We start from the raw sequence: 21,183 nt of genomic DNA, 5'->3' as shown, positions 1-21,183 counted from the left end.
AACTGTCTAACATAAAATGATGTATGGAAATTTTTACATTAAATATTGTTATTCATTCTACAGTAAGGTAGAACTGAAGGAAATTACTGTTATAAAGAATCTCATTAAATTAACCTACAGTAAAGTACCACTTATATGATGAGTGAACAGTTTTCCAAAATGTCCACCTTATAGATAAATGCAAGAAAACCTTAGTACCTTAAACTGTCTATAAATTATTCTTGGTTTTAATATCCGCAAGGTTGTTGTCTTCCTTTTCAAGCACTTTTTCATGCATTCTATTTATCTATATGAACACACAAAAATTGAGTTTATATGGGCATGAATTCACTAGTTATAGAAGCTACTCAATGAAATGAGAAGGATTTGTTATTTTTAAATAACTATCTGCATGGGTGGTAAATAATCAACATGCTTGTAGTAAAAGGTCTGCTGTTTGCTTTACATAATTGGTAACTAAAGTGCACAGCATTTTCTCTCTTCCTTGATCTGATGATTAACCACATCTAGAAGGAGCTGAATTATTTATCCACACATATTTGTCAGTTAAATTGCTGCTTCTGAAATGAACATATCATTAACTTGTGCTCAAATACAGAAAAGAAAGTTCTGTATAAGGTTTCTGAACTGTGAAATCTATGGTTTATACCTACACGTGGCCTAGACTTTTGTTTTGAAAGAAACATGCAGCAATATCAAGAGTAGTAAGCTACTTTGTGTTTTGGTGATGGGCAAAAATAAGGAAAAAAGATAAATCTTTTGGGGCAAAGGGCAAAGATAAAATATGATGTGAGGGAAGATTTAAACTTTGGACTTCAGGAACGGAATAGGAGTAATTCAGCATACAGTTCAGCATTCTGTTATTTTCTACATGAAGGCTGACTGCAGTATACACTATATTTTTTAGAAGAAGTTGCTGTATAAACATAAGATATTTGTTAATTCTGGTTAGAGAAGAAAACCTAAAGGCTTTTTCTTCAATATTGACTGTTTTTGTTTTGTTGTTTTTTGTTTTCTTTTTGGCCTGTGAAAGATTATCTCCTTGCAACTTTATTTATTCAATTAGAACAGCATAGATACCTTTGTTCTGCATGATGAAGCAGGATTACCTGAAATATGATCTCTCATTTGGATACTACTGGATGCATTTGTGAAATACCATTTGCCCTGGCACCAGAATACCGTGGATGACACGCGTCGCTTCCCTTGATTCTTTGCATTATGTCATAAACGTATTTACGAAGCTTTGAAGCCAGTTCAACAAGGAAGTTGTTAGATAGTTTTCATTGGTTTCTGTTAAACATTTAAATATTTTCCTTATAATCATAGAGTTTAAAATGAAATTTAAAAAAAAAAAGTCTACATACCCATTTTTTTAAAAAAAAGTTCTTCCTGCAAGGAGTAGCCAGTAGTGAACAGAACATTACCATAACCTCTTGCACAGCCTCCTATAGTTGAAAAGTTTATTAATCACAAATAAATAGCTTTGGATTACATGTCCAAATAAAGCTATTTTCATTATGGTATATTATCTCTGGCTTCTATAAAGAAAAAAATAGTATTAAACTGGTTCATGATAGACAAGGAATGTAACTCAGTTTTGTTTTTTAAATCTCCCTGGTTTTTCCTTTACATTCAGTTATTCCATTACTGTATTGTATCATGCATATCTTCTAGGTTTTTATAAGAATGCAGGTTTAATACAGAGACATTCAATCTATCATCATGAAATTTTACTGAGTTAGAATAGTTTTGTATCTTTAACTCTTTCTTCTTTGTAGTTTTCTGTAGTAGAGTCAAATTATTATAAATATAAAAAAAAATAGGTTTATCTTTTTAAATTACTGTTTATGGTTCTCCAACACCAAGGCCCCATCTTTAAGACTTTCAGTAAGAAAATAAATGTATGAATCTAAGTAGGACTGCTGTAAGAATTCCTTTAAAAATTAAAAAAGGAGTAAAAATATGGATTGGTATTTCCAGACAATTTTGTCCTGAACCTTAAATTCAGTGCAGAATTACCAAGAGATGTAGTCATACTTCCAAATACCTTCACTCAAATAATTTATATTAATATATTCACAATTGTTTTGACTAGGGTGCTCCATTACAAATAACTTGTAACAAAAAGGCATAAAAATACCGTATTACCAATAGTTCAAAAAAAAAAAAAAAAAAAGCTGTGTGTAAATAACAAGCATCTGAAATAATCTGTTTACTGGACTCTAAATCTTATGGCAAATATGATTTTAAAAAATTATTATAATGATTCTTTAAGTAGTGATGTTTTACAGTCAGGAATTATTGGACTGTTTAACTTGAATGGAGACTTTACAAAATGGAAGTTACATGGGATAGAGATGGGAACGCTGACTCTGCCAGTTCTGGAATGTTAACGTATTTCAGTTTAACTTCTCTTGCTGGACATACTTAACACCACTAAGGATAAAATTACTTTTTAATTTACAACTTATCTCTCTCCACTTTTTGTAGTGGTCAGAGTTCACTATTATAATTCTTCCCTAAGGCTATATCTTAAAGTTTCACTTCAGCTGCCATTTTAAATTAACTTTTGAGAGTGTGCAGAAAAGAAAACCTCTCTATTCCTCAGTGACTCTCCAAAAACACAAGTTCCAGCAGGATTATGCATTAGAGAGAACCCTGAACTGTTTTTCTTAAGGCCCTGGTGCTCACTCAGTCAGTGTACTGTTCAGCTCTGTTTATATTTTGTTCACAGTCATTAAAATCCCAGACACACGTGCTTGTATGTATTTCCATACATGGAGGTTGTGAGGGCATAAAGAAAAGAAGAGTGAAAACGAAAGACATATTGTGTGAATTGCTACCTGATGTTAGTGTGCATGAACTGCCTCTCACCTGGCAACTAAATGTTTTTTGCTGTCATCCCATAATGTAACCAATGGAAAAGCTAAATAGGGTTTGAGTTAGGAAAAGCAAGTCTCTTAACCATTGCTCCCCCACTACCAACATACCTCTGATTTGTTTCCTTGGAGAATTGACTTTCCAGTCTAGTGATTGTGTTTCAGTGCCTGCATTAAATACTTAATTGCTATCATATTAATGTACAGTAGATACAGCGTAGGTCAGAACTAAGCATAGCTGCAGAACAGGAAAGGCAGAGAGTAGTACGGTGAAAATGCAGACAGGAAGAGAAATGGAGGAAAGAGAATGAAGAAGAAAGAAGTAAAGATCAGAGAAATTCAGTGTAATTTGAAGTTTCCTAAATGTTAATGACTGGTACAGTAAATTCCAGTTACATAAAATGTATATTCCTTTTATTTGATCTTTTTGTCTTCTTCTGGCATCATTACAGTACTTACTGTTCTTTTTTTCAAGGGGGCAGTTCTCCAAGTTTGCACGAACACTAACACGGCCTACAGGATGCAAGCTCGAGTCCTTATTCTGTGATGTACACACATATGCAAAAATGTCTCTGTCTGTTTCGTTTCTGTCTGCACACTTTGTTGTAGGTTCTCAAAGGCATAAAAAATAGATCACGTTTGTACTTTGCTTACCGGAGCCTGTGATATATACATATCTTTAAACCGATGTCTTCTATACAGAGAATTCTCTTTTTTGCAAAGCATGGGCAGTGGATTTATTCCTGTGTTACTTCCAGTGTCTTTTGGTTTTGGTTTGGACTGGGGCTTTTTGGCTCTCCAGAAGCAATATTATCGTCTTCTCACACCTAGGTAGTAATCCTCCGATCCTCTCAAGGTTCAGTAGGCTGGAATAGACTGGACATGAGTTAATGCTGTCCCAGTTAGCATATGGCTGGAATTTTCCTGTAAGACTTGCTTAGCGGCTGTTTTTCTATATTTAGCTGTGAGTCCTTCAGGTTTCTTTGGCTCAGACTCCCTTTGATAGTGATTTGTTTCTTGCTTTGGTGATCCCTCTCCAGAAAGAGAAAATGCTTCAAATATTTGTCTTTGAACGCTTTTCAGTCTTAAGGAGCAGGAAATCTTCTTACCATGACTATTCCAAATGTGATCGCAGTAGGGCTGATGAGGCCTGTAGATAGCAATTTAGTGCTTTATATATAAGATGGAAAATTAAAATTTAGTCAGTGTTTTGGCAAAAAATACTTCATTTAGGTTTCTTAGCTAGCTCTTTTTTCTTTCATAAGCTCTGTTGAGCTGAACTGGCAACTAGCAAGTTCTTGCAAGGTATTTCAATTGAGTATTTTCTTGCTCACTTAATTTTGATATAATCTCCAAAAGCAACTCGCATTAATTAATCTTCTCCTTCCATCAACTTATAGATAAACAAGAAAAAAATTACAATTGGAGAAGGAAAGAGAATATAGCTAAACCTATTCCAGTATTCCTCATTTCAGCACATTCATGTTATGAATGTGAGTGGTTCTTTCTACCATGAGCAGTGCAGTCAAACGTCGGGCCTGCTTTCCAGTCCTCACACATCACATTAATGATGGCTGAGATAATTTTGTATGGCATGGCATAGTTAATGTGTTAGTCTAACATGTGGCAGGCAGCGTGTGACGTAGCAGGCCAGGGCTTGCTGTCGGTGGGATGCTGCTGGCATGCTGCAGTGAGGCTCAGTCCAACAAGTGCTGAGGAGCAGCGCCCGCTGCTTGAGTCTAGCTGCAGACATGCATGAAGTGAGGAAGCGTGTAGGACTTGCCCTCCGGAGAAAGCAGCTTGCTTGTTAAACATCACCTGACAAAAATGTGTACATGGGCTTTTTATTTTAGGGTTAAGTGCTTATCACAGCTTCTTCAACATTTTGTGAGGGTGGAATTTGGGAGAGAGTGGAAAGCCGCCCAAGTTACATGAAGCTAAGATGGGATCGATCTGAGAAAATAATTAAGCGCGGAGGAGAAGGTTTCCTTTGCAGGATGTTTCTGGGAAGGAAAGAAAAATAGAACCAATGGTTAAGTAGAGCCTCATATTACAGGCTCTTGTCTGTGATTGTCTAGGAATTGAATTAACCTCTCTCTTGTGCATATCGTTTAAACTGTAACTTAGGCAAGGCTTCCCGGATGTTAGGCCTCTGAAGGTCTAGTAAGTAGAAATAGTAGCAGAGGTCCTCGCACTGGGAGAAGAAGGACTTGTGACGAGGAGAGGAAAGGACGGGGAGGAGGGGGGAGAGAAATGTTAATTTTGGCAGTTGAGCTGACAGAATAAATTGGTCTCCAAGCCCAACAGTTGTAAAAGTAGGCCAAAGGGGTCTGCTGAGTAAACAAATGGAAGTTTGTTAGTTCCTTCCAAAAATGATACTTCGTGTGCACTTTCTGGGCACAAGAGGCAGAAAAGGAACTTGCTGGGCTTTTAATTACAGAAGAGAATTACATATGGTTTTAATGCCACTATCAACATTTCTTTTATTTCTTTTTTAGCCTTCAGGAATGAAAGGCCTATTGTTTATAAACACAGAGGGCTTGCCCACAGTTCTGAGTCATTAAGGGGAATTGTCTTATGTGCAAATCTGTTAGGTTTCTTAACTCTGCATTCTGAAATAAACACGAATTTTCAAGTTTTACAGTCTAATGTTTTCAGAAGAGAGTTTTGTGAAAAGTTTTCTGTCAGTTCTGCATACTTTACTAGGAAGAAAAAAAAAAAAAAGAGGCAATAAAAGTGAGGCAGCTCATTTCTCAAGGGTGCTCACTGACTGCTATTGCATGCTGTCATCCTGTAGCATTGCAAGCTTTTCCTAAATAGGTATGGGGCAGTTCTGTAACTCCTTGGGGTTACTTTGTTTAATTTGTTTTCAGGATGCAGGGAAAGTTTGAAAATGGCAGGAAGGCTGTTCCCTAACTATTTTCCTTTAGTGACTCACTGATCTACCAGCCCTCACAAAAATGCAAGGCAGCCCTTTTAAAAAAAAAGAGCCACCCAATGCTAAAAAGAGATGTCTACTTCTCATACTTGCTGGGCTGCTGGGGATATGGGTAAAGCAGGGAGCAGCCTATGAGAACAGGAGTAGCTGATGTGAGAGAATCAAACAGAAAAAGATGGGAGCTGGTACCTTTATGGCAGCAGCGCAGGCTGAGAACAGGGACTAGCTCTCCAGGCAGCATCCGTTGGCAAACACTTTATTATTCCAACATAAACAATGTAGGCTGTGCTTTTATGTAGCAGTAAATCACCCTAGATAAGTATTTTTTTGCCTGTACCTGAAACCAGCATTTTTGCTGGAGTATACCCTTTTTTGATAGGGGAGCATGTGTTATATATATATAAAAATCCAGGCCTAGAAAACCAGCTTATGCCTAGAAAACCAGCTTATGCTCCTGCTCTGAGGCAGGATTAAATCTGTTTAAAGTTTAGCAAGATGGAATCTGTACCATGTGATTATATTAGGTTGACTGGACATGATAGACAAAAATCAAACATCCTCTGTGGAGAATCAGTGAGTATTAGAACGAAAGAAGAAGCAAGTTAAATTGAAATGGATTAGACTGCAGTCAAAGCAGGCCAGTACATGGGATATGGAGAAAGCATTCATTCTACCTGAACAGGACAGGGAATAGTTTTAATTTGTAGGTGTGTACAATTCACTTACACTCAGAAATGTCTCACTGCCTCTTTAAGAAATTTGATGCCAGCAAGTTATTTCCTTGCAAATGCCATTAAAGACTTCAAAGCACCATGTGCTGCTTTCAATAGCAATTTAGGTTTTTGCAGCAGTGTAGTGTCTTCTTGTGTGATGAGCCTGAACCAATCTTTTATGTTCTTTTTTTTTTCCTTTGTCTTTCTAAATGTGTGTGGGCTACAGATGGTTCTGTGAAGGAAAAGAACTCCAGAATTCTCCTGACATTCAAATCCATTCTGGAAGTGGAGGACTTCATTCACTAATTATAGCAGAAGCCTTTGAAGACGATACTGGACGCTATACTTGTCTCGCTTCAAATCCCCTTGGTTCAGATAGTACATCAGCTGAAATATTCATTGAAGGTAAGAGGTGAAATAAAAAGATACTCAACACATACATGAAAAGATAACAAAGCTGAAGTTTACTTCTGGTGATGGTTCTGCATGTTAAGATTGCATTTGCTTTAGTGGTATTTGTACGGTGTTTCCCAGCCTTCCTTTAATGCAATACATTTTGAACACCACATCATATTAATTCAGATATGTCAATGGATGTTCCAAGCGTTAGTGGGTAGATTACTGTTTATTTGGTGTAAAAGGAAAATTAAAAATGGAAAAGTAGGAACAAGCACAGCTTTTACTATAAGGTAGCTTTTAAGTAGCCTCTGTAAATAAGAGATTTGACTAGTTCTACCGATAATGATTTTCAGGATAACAGTAATTCCTTTGTCAGTTCTGAACTTCCTCCAAATGCAATTAAATGTGACAGTCCCAAATGAGTCCTCCTCAGTCATGGGTGAGTGTGCTGTAATTCTTCATATTCAGCACACTGACTTTAAGTCAGATTATAAATCGGTCATACCGGTTTTGTCCAGAATCAAATGCTAGTAGTTGTCAAAATCTTTCCTGACTTCAAAATTAGTCATAATGCAAGATTTCTTTTTTTTCTGAAAAAAGTTAGTCTCAGCCACAAATAAAATTCTTAAATTTTTTTTGTATGTGAATAATTGTATTATGTCATGATTATATCAACTGAAATCTGACTTTTATTTCAGTTGATGTATCTTCAAATATTTTGGTATTGGTAATGTCTATTCTTTTACAAGTTTTGTAACTACTTAAAATTCATTAAGTAATTAATCGAAAAGGTAAACAAATTAATGTAACAAATAAGTGTAACAAATCTGAATGATACTATCACAAATTGATTAAATAGCTTTTGATTAATAAAGCAATATTTTTTTTTCTCTATAACTGAGCTGAAAGTGACAAAAGTGAATTATTTATAGGGATTCCTTCCTTTTGTTCTCTTATGCTCAGAACTGTGTTCTTGGGATAATAATAGCAAAATTCCCAAGACTTTTTCAGAATTGTATGGATTCTAGTAAGATATTTTCTTCAAAGAGGGAAGGTTGATTTCAGAAATACTCAGATATACTAGCGGCACTACTTCTAGAAGCAGCACTATAAACAGGATAGCTAGGAAGAGAGATACACCGAATAAAAAATCATTTTTTGAGATCTGGCTGTTTTACTATGTGGAAGGACTGTCTTGAAGATTTAATAGATTTAACTTTGAAAGAGAGAATTAATTGTGCAAGCTGTTAGGCTCCTCCCCTATGATCTTTAAGGAAAGCAGATTGTCATTCAAACAATGTTTTGTATGTTAATAATCTTGATGACTTTGGTGCCTCACATCTTCATCTGTACAGCAACCCTAACCACACAAGACTTGTTTATCCTTTGCTTATGAGAAATACTTTCACATAGATTCACCTTGCTCACTTGACATTGCTTCTCTTTTCTTACCTTTTCTGTGGTACTTATTGCTTTGATTTTTGTAGCCTAAACTTTGTAAATAAATGGGGTACTTGAGTCCCTGAGTTCAAGCTCTGTTTCACTGTAAGTCATTTTATGCTATGCTACACTGTGCTATGCTATGCCAGCTATGCTGTGCTATGCATATTGTATATGATTTGTATTACAAATATAGCTATGCATATTTATGCACAAATCCTTCGAGGAATGATATGTACTGCATAAATGTCTAGAATAAATATTGCTTGAAGTCCCAGTTGTTACTAGAAAAATTAAGACAATGGGCACAAATGGTTTCTTATCTTTTCTTCGAGTGAGTTCAAGATATTTCCAAACACATACATTATATCAAGACTTCCACTGGCAGGGAACACCAGTATGTAAATGTTATGTATAGATCAATGTAAATAGTCTGAACTGTGGAAATAGTGGATAGCAAGTTTAGTCTGGAAATGTCTTGCTATACTGAGTAGTCTTAATTAAGGTTGAAGATTTATTATCTGTATATAAGCCATATGTTTTCCTAAGCTTAAAGTTTTACATTCAAGTAAATAAAATTGTACATTTCCAGTAGAGTAGTTTTTTCATCATATTTTTTTTTGATTTCAAGGAATACAGCTAAAAGCCTAAGGAAAATGGTTTGCAATTGACATGGACATGATTTCTGTAACTGTCTGAAGTACATAGTTACAATGTTTTATCAGATAAAAACTGCATTAATTTATTACAGAGAATTCTCAACACTATATTTCAAGGTCTTTACTTATGGTGCATAGTACAAGTCACTTGAAGTGAAATGCACAGTTTTTCCTTTGGAATATAAACATCAAAGATATCAGTAAAAGATTATTGAATATATTTTCTTTTCCAGGTGCCAGTTCCACAGATTCGGAGAGTGAAAGTTTAGTTTTCAAATCAAAATCTGGAGCTATGCCACAGTAAGTGTGCAAAGTAGAACCAGTGCTGTTCAAATTTTCTTAATGAGGGTCACTGGAAAATCTTTGGTAGTTTTACATCTGAATAAGCATCTGGGGTGTATTTGTGTATGCCTTGTCTTTTCTCATCTCGTGTGATATAAAAGTGCAGTATTATGACTGTAGACTTTATTAATGTGCTTATTCTCTCTGGGAAGTCTACCCTTACCGACAACTCATGTAGATAATCAACTTTTCATATTTAGAAGTAACTTTCTGTTAATCAAACCTTTGTTTGGAACCACCTAGCCATGTGCCTCCAGAAAAATATGCAGAGGTATAGAATCGAAGAAACAAAATATATTTTAGTTTTTATCTTATAAGAGTACTTTTTTACTATGAAAGCATAAATTAGCCAAAGATTGTGTTCTACTCAAGCTTTCTCCAGTGCTGATCTTTTCATTGATAATGAGATATATAATTGCCTTATAGTCAAAATAAAAATGTAAGATGGTTACACGGATATGAGTATGTAATCAGCACCAGTTTGAATAAAAGTATTGAAGATGCAGAAAATACAAGTTGGCTTAGTGGTTACTAAGTAACATATTCTGATTTCATATTTATAAAGTTGTCTGTTGTTGTTTGTTTGTTTTCTGCAGGGCCCAAAAGAAAACCACTTCTGTTTCTTTGACAATAGGACCTTCTTCACCAAAGTCTGGAGTCACCACAGCTGTAATTCAACCTATCTCTGTGCCCAGTCAGCAGGTATTTTAGACACTTTTCTTTTTTTTTAATTAGAAGTATTTTAAATTTTATTTCAAAATTTGTAAGTCCTGGAAAACTCTGTCAATTCAATGAATTATACCATTGAACTATAAACTTATGTTATTCTCTTAAGAATGATGATTTTTAAAAGTTAGATAGTTGTCTTGTGAATGTGGCATAAAAGTAAATATACATATGGATTGTTATGCAGCATGTATCACCACAGCATGTGAGCAGCTGACATCTGGTGACGATGAAAATTACAGAGGATATCACTTAGTAGTGACTCATTTAAATTGCAAAAGAATGTTACTTGATTATTAAATTAAATACTACTATCATTTCTCTGTGCCTTTTAGAGAAAAATTTGGAAAATCCATGTTCTTTAGTTTATGGTACATTTTAATGATACTGTGGATGACCTAGAGGTTTACATGTAAATCATTAAATGCAAATAAAATTAAAATCACTGTTAGACTGCACATGTTAAAATTACTTTCTGTTTCTTTGATTAATCTAGATAAGGTTTTAGGTATCCTGATTTATTTATTACAACATCAGTTGAGGGATGTAATAACAGAAGATGCAAAAACATTTTGGTGCAAAGGACTTATTTGAATGATATTAAGAAGAATCAAACACACAAAATACTTCAAGGTGAAGACACTTGGGTACAAAGTTCTCATTAGAAATATAGAAACATATTGATATCAGAAATACAACAGAGAGAAATAGTGATGTCATTCAAGTGTGCTATAATGAGAACACCATAATAAGACTGTGCATTTGAGAATTTTTTATTATTGCATAGGTATATGCAGGTCATATTATTCAAAGCATCATTCTTTGTATTCTTACAGTATTGTTGCATTTCTTTGCAGGTCCAAAGCCCTACTTCATACCTGCACCGTCTGGATGGATCTAAGCCTGTCAATTCTGCACCTATATTTACAAAGGTATGCTTTATCCGTCATGATTTTTATATCATACTCATATAGTCCAGAAGGAAATATCAAAAAGGTGTATTCTAAAACAGGAGTCTTTGCTCATGTTAAATTTTTGTACAGTTTTCACTAGGTGGGTCCTTTTCAGTATTAATGACTCCCTAAGAAATACATTTCTGCTGCCACAATGAAGTTTGTATGCCTCTACCCTGTTAATATCACTAGAAGAATTACATGAATATTCTGTATGGGTATGCCTTAGGCCCATGACTGTTCTCCATTGAGAAATCTTTGTAAAGTCAAACAAGGTAGTCACCAATTGCACATCATAATCATGATAAAGCGTCATTCACAATAATTAATTCACTGACAGAACAAATAATGCAGACAATTACTTTTCTTTGTTTTAGGAAAAAAAAATCCACCCAGTTATGTTAATTAAAAATAAATAAATCAGGTATTTTTCATTGGGGTATCTTGTAAAATATAAAGCGTGGATTAGCTGAATGGGATTTTTTTACTCAGTAATTCTTAAGTAATTATTTAAGTCAATATTTATCTTCACATTCATCCCAAATCAAACTTTAGAATTAGGAATTGGGTAGGAAAACATAGCAGCAAAAAGATCAGCTTATTTCCCTGATCTCTAAGATGCAACTTTAATTGAAAACACGCTTTTAATTGTGCCCTTAAACCATCCTTTCCACAGCAGGAACTATTTGTTAAAGTTGAAATTAAAAAAAAAAAATAGATTCTCTGATTATTACTTCAGAAAAACAATTTGACTGAAAGTTAATATGGAACAGCAATTATTTTGCCTAAAATAAATATAAGCCCTGTTCCAAACAGTCCATCTTGGATCCATCATATCCCCTTCTCATGGCAGGAAAGATCTGATTCTATTCCTTGGAATTCTGCACACATAACTGCAGTTATCTCAAGAGAGTGAATAAAGGAGGTGCAAGAAATTAGAGAATGTGGTTGCTGCAAGGTCGGCAGGCGGCAACATCTTAGTAAGAGTAGGAAATCGGAGAAGCCTAGCCTGCACTCAGAAACTACCAAAACCCCACTCTTGCCTCCCAATCCTCAGCTCTCTTGTCTCTGAAATCCAGTATTAACTGGTTTAATCCAGTAGGGATATATCAAACCAAAATCTCTTTTCTTACAGAAGGAAAAAACATATGTAAACAACAAAAAATACACTCATCCAGCTTCCTGACACAAATTTCTTTCTATATAAACTTCAGGGAACAACTCAAAAAATTTAGTTGTCCACATTACAAAATTCTTATGAATTTGATTAAATAGAGATCTATGAATAGTAACTAGCAATAATTCTGAGGTTAGACCAAAGTTCAAATTGGAACTGGAAAGGGAGTAAGACAGACTGCTTTATAATGTTCAGATAGATAACAAAGGCAAAAATAGTGACTGTCTCCTGTCAACTCTGTTACTTAAAGTAGTGCTTCTCCTTTCTCATTGTGATCTTCACTATAGGTCTGCATTTTCCTTCATATGTATGTAAGAATTTATTACAGCCATAATGTTTCTTCAGAAGGTGCACATACACACGGTAATATATCCTAATCATATTTGTGTCATTTGATTTTGTTTGGATGGTTATAAATGGCTCAGGAGAAAAGCAACTCTGTTCTAGAGGCTGACCTGAAAGCAGCAAAGCTGCTCTCTCAAGACCAAGTCAATCAATGTGTGCTTAGCTGCAGAATTTTCATTTCACTTTGTGGATGAAGAATGAAAGATGAGACCGTAACTGCCTGCTTCTTGTGGTCTGAGGAATTAAATACTTATGCACCTTCTCCATCTTTAGTCGTGTTAAGAATGTATTTGAAAATAACTTATTCAGTCATTCAGTCAAATGTAATCAGAGTGAAAGCAATGCTCATAGAACTACTGCAAAAATAAAATGAGAAAATAAAGTTGAAATACAAAGGGAAGAAAAGAAGATATTTTTTAATGTAAAATACTGCTGGTTCATTTGAATTGTGATTGTTTTATTTCAGGAGCTACAAAACTCCACAGCCTCTGAAGGACAGGTAGTGGTGTTGGAATGCAGGGTCAGAGGACCCCCTCCCATTCATGTTAAGTGGTTTCGACAGGGCATTGAAATTCAAGACTCTCCAGACTTCAGAATTCTCCAAAAAAGTAAGACAATAATCTGAGGGGGGCTACTTTTAATATGGGGCAGGTTGAGGGGGGTGGAATTATCATGAAATTAGTCTATCAGGACTGAGTTTTGGATAGAGTCCTCTCTTCCTCACATTCCAGTGATTGTAATGGTTAATGGCTAGTAGTAATAATTGAACTATTGCTACCAGCAAACCATTTAGTCTTACTTATTTTGTAATGTGTCTGCAAAGATTTTGTACTTGCCTACAAGATTTTAGTATATGTTCATCCAATATAATGTTGTTTATTAGTGTAATCTCTAACTCCATTTTTCTTGTTTGTTTCCCCTTCTTGTGATGTGATATGCAGAGCCACGATCTGCAACTGAACCTGGTAAGAATCATATGAAAAAATAATCTCTTGATTCACTAGCTCTTTGAGTTTGTATTCAAGACGTAAATAGAAAAATGTTTCTGCTGAGCACAGGTAATATGAAACCCCCTTAAAGACAATGTTTCTTTATCACACCTTCCATACTCTACACTGTGCTTTACATCAATTCCTTTATTGGTTAAACAGTAAATTCCATTTAGACCAGCAAGGAGAGCCCCACAGCCTAAACTTTGAAGCAAACTTTATTCTTAGAAAATGAGCAATTTGCATGCTACTGAGGAGGGAAAAAAAAAATCCCACAAAATTCCATTACCCAAATTGTACTCAGAAGAATTTCATAACACCCAACCACTAAATGCTAGTTTTGCCAATCTAGCTTTACAGAAATGAGCTGTCTTAGATCCAAGCAAAATCTGACCCTCCAAAAGAAAGGCACGTTGATTTTTTCAAGCCTATTTGCAAGATAACTCCTACATTTCAGCAAAAAAAAAAAGTGTTCTTCCAACTACAGGTTTTCTCTGGCTGCTGTTTGCCCTTATGTGCTGTCATAGTTTCTTTAATAATAAGTAGATGCTAAAAGGCTGAGAATGCTTGATCTTTGCATTAATGTTTCTAAGTCAGTCAACAGGTGGAAGGAAGGCAGTGGTATGGTCTGAGCCTGGCTTTAAGAGGGTGGCTGGTTGTGCTTGAATATGTTTGGATTTAGAAAGAGATTTTGTAATGGAAAAAGAAAGATAAAACAGAAAAGTTCTCTGAGACCTGGGTATTCCCAGAGTGTCACCGAACTGAAGGACCTTTACAAAGTGGGCGTGGTCTGAACTTTGAGGAGCTGCATTGGCAGTCTTTGACTGCAGGGCTTAGCAGCAGAATAGTTTGTAAAGTAGCAGTGTGACTGTGAGATATGGACTAAGGAAAAGCAGTAAAGGGTTAATCCTAGAAGAAATGTTTTCTCTTAGTTTTCATGGAATGGAGAGAAGGTGGGGGGGGGGAGGAGGAAATCTTCTGCCTTTCTTTCTCAGTTATTCACTAATTTTCTTACTGTTTCACAAAATTATTTCTCTGCAATACCTATTTTATTTGATGGCCATCATACATATATACAAACATGTATGCACATGCATGCTTTATCCTGAGTTAATAGTACAAATTGTGATGTGTAGTATCACCCCCACTGGTAACAGCTGATGCCCAGAATACATGTGTCTGAATCATTTGGTTTTATGGAGGCTTGAAATGTTAGCCATCTGAAGGACAAAGTGCTGGAAATTCAAATTAACTTCTAAAGAGGAATTAAAACACGTCTAAGTGTTAACAGACATAGACTGTTGGTAGCTTATAGTCATAGCCCAAACTTTAAGGCTAAAAACTGTAAGTTACAGTGCAAAACTGTTTTAGGAGAGTTCCAATATCATATCAAGCCTTTAGACATGAAAAGTAATAAGTACAATAGATATGTGTTACTATACGTTCAATTCTGTATCACTCTTGGAACATTCTCTCAGAATATATGTCAGGACACAAGCCTCCCAAGTTAGCTGTTTTCTTTAATTTTTTAAAAAATATGTATAATTGGGTTGATTCTTTTCCCCTTCCCAGAGAAACATATTTCCTGTTCAAGTAACAGCATCTTTAGGATCCGCTTTTCTAGATTTAATCTACTACTGTTATGAGAATAGTACCAGGTACATCTCACTCACTGCCACAAGGAGCTTCTTTTCTGTAGAATCACATGGACTACATTCACACTCTCCTGTAACATGACAGAAAGTTTCTAAGTCTGCAACTTACTAATCTGTTTTTTTTGTTTGTTTTTTTGTTTTTGTTTTTTCCTTGTAATATCTAATCTGAAACTGTTTTGGCAGACTTCGGTTTGGTGTTCTGTTCTCTCTGAATTCATTAAACTAAGTGCTATCTCTGTTGGACTTGCTATGCACTGTATACTGTGTGTATACTAGTAAACTCTTTTTTTTTCCTGCTGTGCTGAGACAGTTCCTACTAAGCCCCACTAAATAATGTGCAATGTCTTACTCGCCCCTAAAATCAATGACAGTGCACTCTTCAGCTTATGTGTGTAGAAACTGACTCAGTGCATGCAATGGGAATGTAAATTAATAAAGTTTGGGCAAAATGTAAATATTTCCTTATGATGTAAATGACAAGCATTGCTAGCAATTTACAGTGTTTTTTAGAATGTCATGAAGAGCCTTGGAATTTCTACAACAGGAAGCTGGGTGGGTTTCAGCAGATAGGTACAGCACTGGTTTATGATGCAATTCACATTCTAAGAAGCCAGACAAAACAATACCTGCAGAGGAAATCTCTCATAAGCAGACATACTACTGCTTCTTAGTGCAGGTGGTGAGAATGTGTGTAAGACTGAGAAGGGACATCAACATGCCTATACTAGAAAAGTACTGATAATTTTGAGAGATGTACATAATTTCTAAAATTATTTCCAAGTGCACATCTGTGGAATTTTACATATATTGCAACAAGTCATAGCGGGACTTTAATTGCTGGTTGTGAACTAAATGCCAGCTGTCAATACACATTTTACAGCACTCAGAAACATCGGTTATCCTTTGTTAGGTTGATATTAATAATTTAAAAGAAAAATGTTCCATGAACTCTCACAGATAAGAAATTAAGAAGCAAGAGGGGTTTTTTTTGCTACTTTTTTTTTTTTTTGGTACATTCTATCTACCCTAATGCGTTTTGCACTCCTCTTTCTGTCTAGACAGAAATCAGTTTGCATCACAAATCTCTCCAGACTGGTTTGTGAATTAATAGTTAGTCAGATTACTTAGAGCCAGCATCACAGATTGTAGCATTACCTGCTCTGTACTTCTTTCTTTGACATTTTCACTCCATCCTGATTGAATCCTTCGGAGAACAGACTGCCTGAGAATGAAAAATCCTATGGAGTCATTTGCCAGCTGTTGATATTTGGACCATTACTCAGCTGTCTGGAGTCAGCCACAAACTGTCTTGAATTACATTAAAACAATTGTCTGATGGCATGTAAGAAGAAAACTATATGAAGTAATTTTTCTTAAATTGCCAGGGAATTGCCACATACACATGCTTTTTTTTTTTTTTTCCCTAAACACAGTCCTGTGTATGTTCACCAAAAACATCTCAGTAATCATCACTTCTCTTGGGTTGTGCTTTCTTGTTGTGCTGTCTGGCCGCTGTGTCCCAAGGTTCCAACTCTAATAACTCAGTCTCTTTCCTTCTGCATAATGTTTAAAACTGAAAATATACGGGGAAATTGTTACTGCCCCCTCCCCCCCAAGAAAATGAGCTTTCTGATAGCTGACAAAATTTAAAACACAGGAGCTTCAGTAGGTCAGGATGTTTGTTGGATCCCTGCATAATTTAGCGAAAACGAGGGAGCTGTGACTCGGAATCTGGATGCCTCTTTTACTGCCAAGGAGCAAAGAAGCGCTTAAAGACAGCAATCTCACAGTTGTAAACAAGGTACAAATCAAGGTTCCAAATGAAGAGAAAAACTGAAAATAATCTACAGTTACCCTTCTTCAAAGGTGAATGGTCTGATCAACTGATGTGCTGTTGTTTATCAAGTACATTTTTAATTGTACTCTGCTCTCGCAAGGTACCTACAGAATCCTGTCAGCGATCCCATCTTAAGTCTGACTGCCCCAGCTGCTCTTGCTTGTTGGTACTTCCAAATCCTAAGTAACCCCCTGATATTTTTTGTACTATGCAATTTAAAAACAAATGCTACTATGCCTCTTGAATTGTAAATCTGTAAAGCTTATTGGGGTGCTTTAATTTTCAGTTATGTTGCTAGATGCATTCATTTCAGTATCTATCTGACAACTTCAAACTAGGTGGCTTAAGTATCTACAGCATTGTATCTGACTTTGTATAAGCTTTAGCATAAACGTATCCTTGACACTTACGCTGGCTTCGTTTCTCCTCAGCTCTGAACACTGACTTAGAGGCTGAAGTCCATGGTGCCAATAGCAGTATTCGAATTTATTGTACCTGAATTAGCTAGGTAACAGCCATCATTGATATTGACTATGTATGCTGTAACCTAGGTTCTGTGCCCTATAACTACATTGATGTGCTTACCATCACATTTGCTGTTGTTCAGTTTTTTTTCTTGGCATTTTGTAAGTGCAGTTTGAGAGATACTCAAATATAGTCAGATTTGTACAGTAGATTTATATATCTTTCAAAAATTTGGCCTTCCACTTCTTGAGTGGCATAAAGTATATTAAATAAACCAGAACTGCTGCCTGGCCAGGTAATGTTATGGGCAATAGTGATCATCAGAAATAGGTAACTTTTTCATTGTTTGTGTTGTTAAAAGTTAAGGGTGTTTTCAGGGCTGAGATACTACCCTCTAACATGCTACTCCACATGTTCAGTTCTTCTCTATTTCCACATCTCCATTCTCTATCTCTCTAAGATGCACAGACACCTAAAAAGAGTAGAAGTTACCTGAAGGGCATATTGCTTTGCAGTTAAACATCCGATGGCTGGAGAAAAAGAGGGAGAATTAGAGACAGGTTTTCTACAAGATAAGATGGCCAGGTTTGGTTGGATTTCTAACAGAAAACCACCACTGTGACAACCCACTGTCTTTACAGAAGGAAACTTAGGGATTTGAACCTGTATGGACAGAAACAGCTCTGTTCATTGCATCATAATACACAGCTACTAGTAAAACACCCTACTTGTTTCCCAGGACTGTATATGGACTAATAGGAAGCTAATGATCACATTTGGAGATGAAGGTGCAGATATGAGAAATACTCTACCTTCCGTATGATACACAGAAACATTCTGAAATAATCACATCGTCAGTGATGAAATCTGTTCAAATGCAACAGGTTTCTGGAGTTTGGTCTTAGCAAAGATTCTTTTTCCTAATGGATTCATGAACCATAAAGGGAAGGGATTACTTGGTAAAATGTAATCTTTCTTTCTAAATAACTGACAAAATAGTCAAGTACTTGCATGCCTAAGCATTTTACATGTTTCAGTGAACAGAGTGCTTTTGTATTCATTTAGTCAAGTGTTAAATATGTTTTAAGGCCCTGAGAACAGCATTTCAGAGCTGCTTTCTGGAACACATTTTTGAGATGAAATTATTTGTCAGCTGATGATTACCGGGAAGTAGAACAGACATTATTTACTTCAGATCATCAGATTCTACTCAGCACAGCAACAGAAAGAAAACTAATTACATAAGTCAGGATCTAAAACTGGAAAAATACTCAGAGCATTATGCATCCACATAATGTTATGGAATTCTTTAAAGAATATTTCTTTTGTCAAACTAGTGCTTTATTTCTACATTTTCCACAGTGGTAAGCCTTTTAGCAAGGACCTGGAGGTCAGCGATTCTTGACTTGGAGATGGAGGCAAAGTGACTAAAGACAATGGCATTGTGTCGCTCCTACATGCTTTTAGCCTAAGCTACCTTTTGATTGGTTGTTCCCCCTCCCCCCCCTTAATGTTTCATTTTAGCTGGTTTTCTCATCATTGATCGCAAATGTGTTTTAGCTTGCTCATTCAGCTAGGAAGACTGAGTTTTAAGCTTTCGTTATTTTCATTACCAATTTAATGTCAGTTTCTCTCACAAGTATTACTGCAGTTTACCGTGTATAATTTTCAAATATACTGCTTCAGTAAACAAACCATTGGAATTCTTTCATCACTGAAGATCAGCTCTTCTCATGTGGTCATAATTATAAAACTGAAGTAACTGTATGAATTAATTTGGCTGTGCAGAAAATAGGAATTCCATTGGTTATTATATTTTGTAGTACCTTTGCCCTCATTCAAATAGCAGTTCTCAGCATGGTGGGAATGATTTTCTCTTGCAGACCTGAAATACCCAGCTTTCAGATTTCTGCTGCTCATTTAACAGGAAACCAGAATGTTGCATGGATCAGATTGCATCCCCAGAGCCACTTCAATCCAGGAGTACACGTGTGCTTAACAATATAGCTTAAACTGCTTACGACACACCAAGACTAAAAAAAGCTGATCTCAGTAGTTCAAAAACTAGCTTGTGCTACCCATTACTTTCCTGATAAGACCTTTCATGAGTCATTAATCTTCATCTGGGTCAGATAAGATCCAACGTGCTACAGTATTACCAGACATGCCTCTTGCAGCTACACAGAATGACTGCTCTGTGTTGCCAAAAAAAAAAAAAAAAAGCATGTTCTGCAGTCTGAAAATCAGCTCTGTGCCAAATCTTTACTTAGTCATTCATTTTTAGCCCATTTCCAGCACACTAAGTTCTTGGATACATTGTCAAAAACATTGGAAAAAATCCATGATTTTTTTGTTAACTGTCTAAATGAGACACTGGTTTGCCCTTCCACAATGAAAAATAGGAAAGAAAACAACAACAACAAAAAGCTACTAGAAAATATTTTCATTGTGTGATTTAAAATAAATGAGGCTAGTCTTACTGAGCATTTTCATATGAAAGTTAGTGGAGTCTCAAATATTTTACTGCACTTCTCAATTTGCTTTTATTAGCTATAGTCCACTGATTTTATATATTTTTTTTGTAATATTTTGGATTCTATGTGAATGTCCAATATGCCTTTAATGTAATTTTTTCTTAATGAAACAGAATTCTGTTCAACTTTGAAATATGTTTTATAATCAATTCCTTTTCCGTGATTGGTTTTGAGGCTTGAAAATGAGTTTAGTTGAAAGAAACTCCTGGTTAATTAAGGAAAGCTATGATGTAACAATGTCCAGGAGTAAGATTGTCTATGTATGTTGTGTAAATACTAAGATTATTTAGATTAACTGTATTTTGAGCCTTTCACAGTATCACAGTATCACAGTATCACAGATTTCTAGGTTGGAAGAGACCTCAAGATCATCGAGTCCAACCTCCGACCTAACACTAAGTACTCCACTAAACCATATCGCTAAGCTCTACATCTAAACGTCTTTTAAAGACCTCCAGGGATGGTGACTCCACCACCTCCCTGGGCAGCCCGTTCCAATGCTTAATAACCCTTTCAGTAAAGAAGTACTTCCTAACATCCAACCTAAAACTCCCCTGTCGCAACTTTCGCCCATTCCCCCTCGTCCTGTCACCAGGCACGTGGGAGAACAGACCAACCCCCACCTCTCTACAGCCTCCTTTAAGGTAACTGTAGAGAGCGATAAGGTCGCCCCTGAGCCTCCTCTTCTCCAGGCTGAACAAGCCCAGCTCCCTCAGCCGCTCCTCGTAAGACTTGTTCTCCAGACCCCTCACCAGCTTGGTCGCCCTTCTCTGGACTCACTCGAGCACATCCATGTCCTTCTTGTAGTGAGGGGCCCAAAACTGAACACAGTACTCGAGGTGCGGCCTCACTAGAGCCGAGTACAGGGGCACAATCACTTCCCTAGACCTGCTGGCCACACTGCTTCTTATACAGGCCAGGATGCCGTTGGCCTTCTTGGCCACCTGGGCACACTGCTGGCTCATATTCAGCCGACTATCAACCAATACTCCCAGGTCCTTCTCGGCCAGGCAGCTTTCCAGCCACTCATCTCCCAGCCTGTAGCTCTGCTTGGGGTTGTTGCACCCCAGGTGCAGGACCCGGCACTTGGCCTTGTTGAACTTCATACAGTTGACCTCAGCCCATCGCT

The 21,183-nt window shown here is 36.3% G+C and overlaps 1 protein-coding gene across 7 annotated transcripts in view; it reads left to right on the top strand.

Moving 5' to 3' along the window:
- Positions 1-21,183, top strand: part of PALLD (palladin, cytoskeletal associated protein) — a 201,763-nt gene that overhangs the window by 60,240 nt on the left and 120,340 nt on the right. For all 7 annotated transcript variants that reach the window (XM_080589024.1, XM_080589020.1, XM_080589023.1 and 4 more), the window contains 6 exons: positions 6,760-6,938; positions 9,265-9,331; positions 9,970-10,075; positions 10,957-11,031; positions 13,041-13,182; positions 13,516-13,539. In XM_080589024.1, coding sequence (XP_080445150.1) covers positions 6,760-6,938; positions 9,265-9,331; positions 9,970-10,075; positions 10,957-11,031; positions 13,041-13,182; positions 13,516-13,539 — 593 coding nt within the window. The remainder of the gene's footprint in view (positions 1-6,759; positions 6,939-9,264; positions 9,332-9,969; positions 10,076-10,956; positions 11,032-13,040; positions 13,183-13,515; positions 13,540-21,183) is intronic.

Source organism: Anser brachyrhynchus (assembly GCF_964034855.1).
Source record: "Anser brachyrhynchus genome assembly, chromosome: 4".
In the NCBI taxonomy this organism is placed as follows: Eukaryota; Metazoa; Chordata; class Aves; order Anseriformes; family Anatidae; genus Anser; species Anser brachyrhynchus.
The sequence above is the reverse complement of the archived record's forward strand: the minus strand, read 5'-3'. Positions and strand labels throughout refer to the sequence as shown.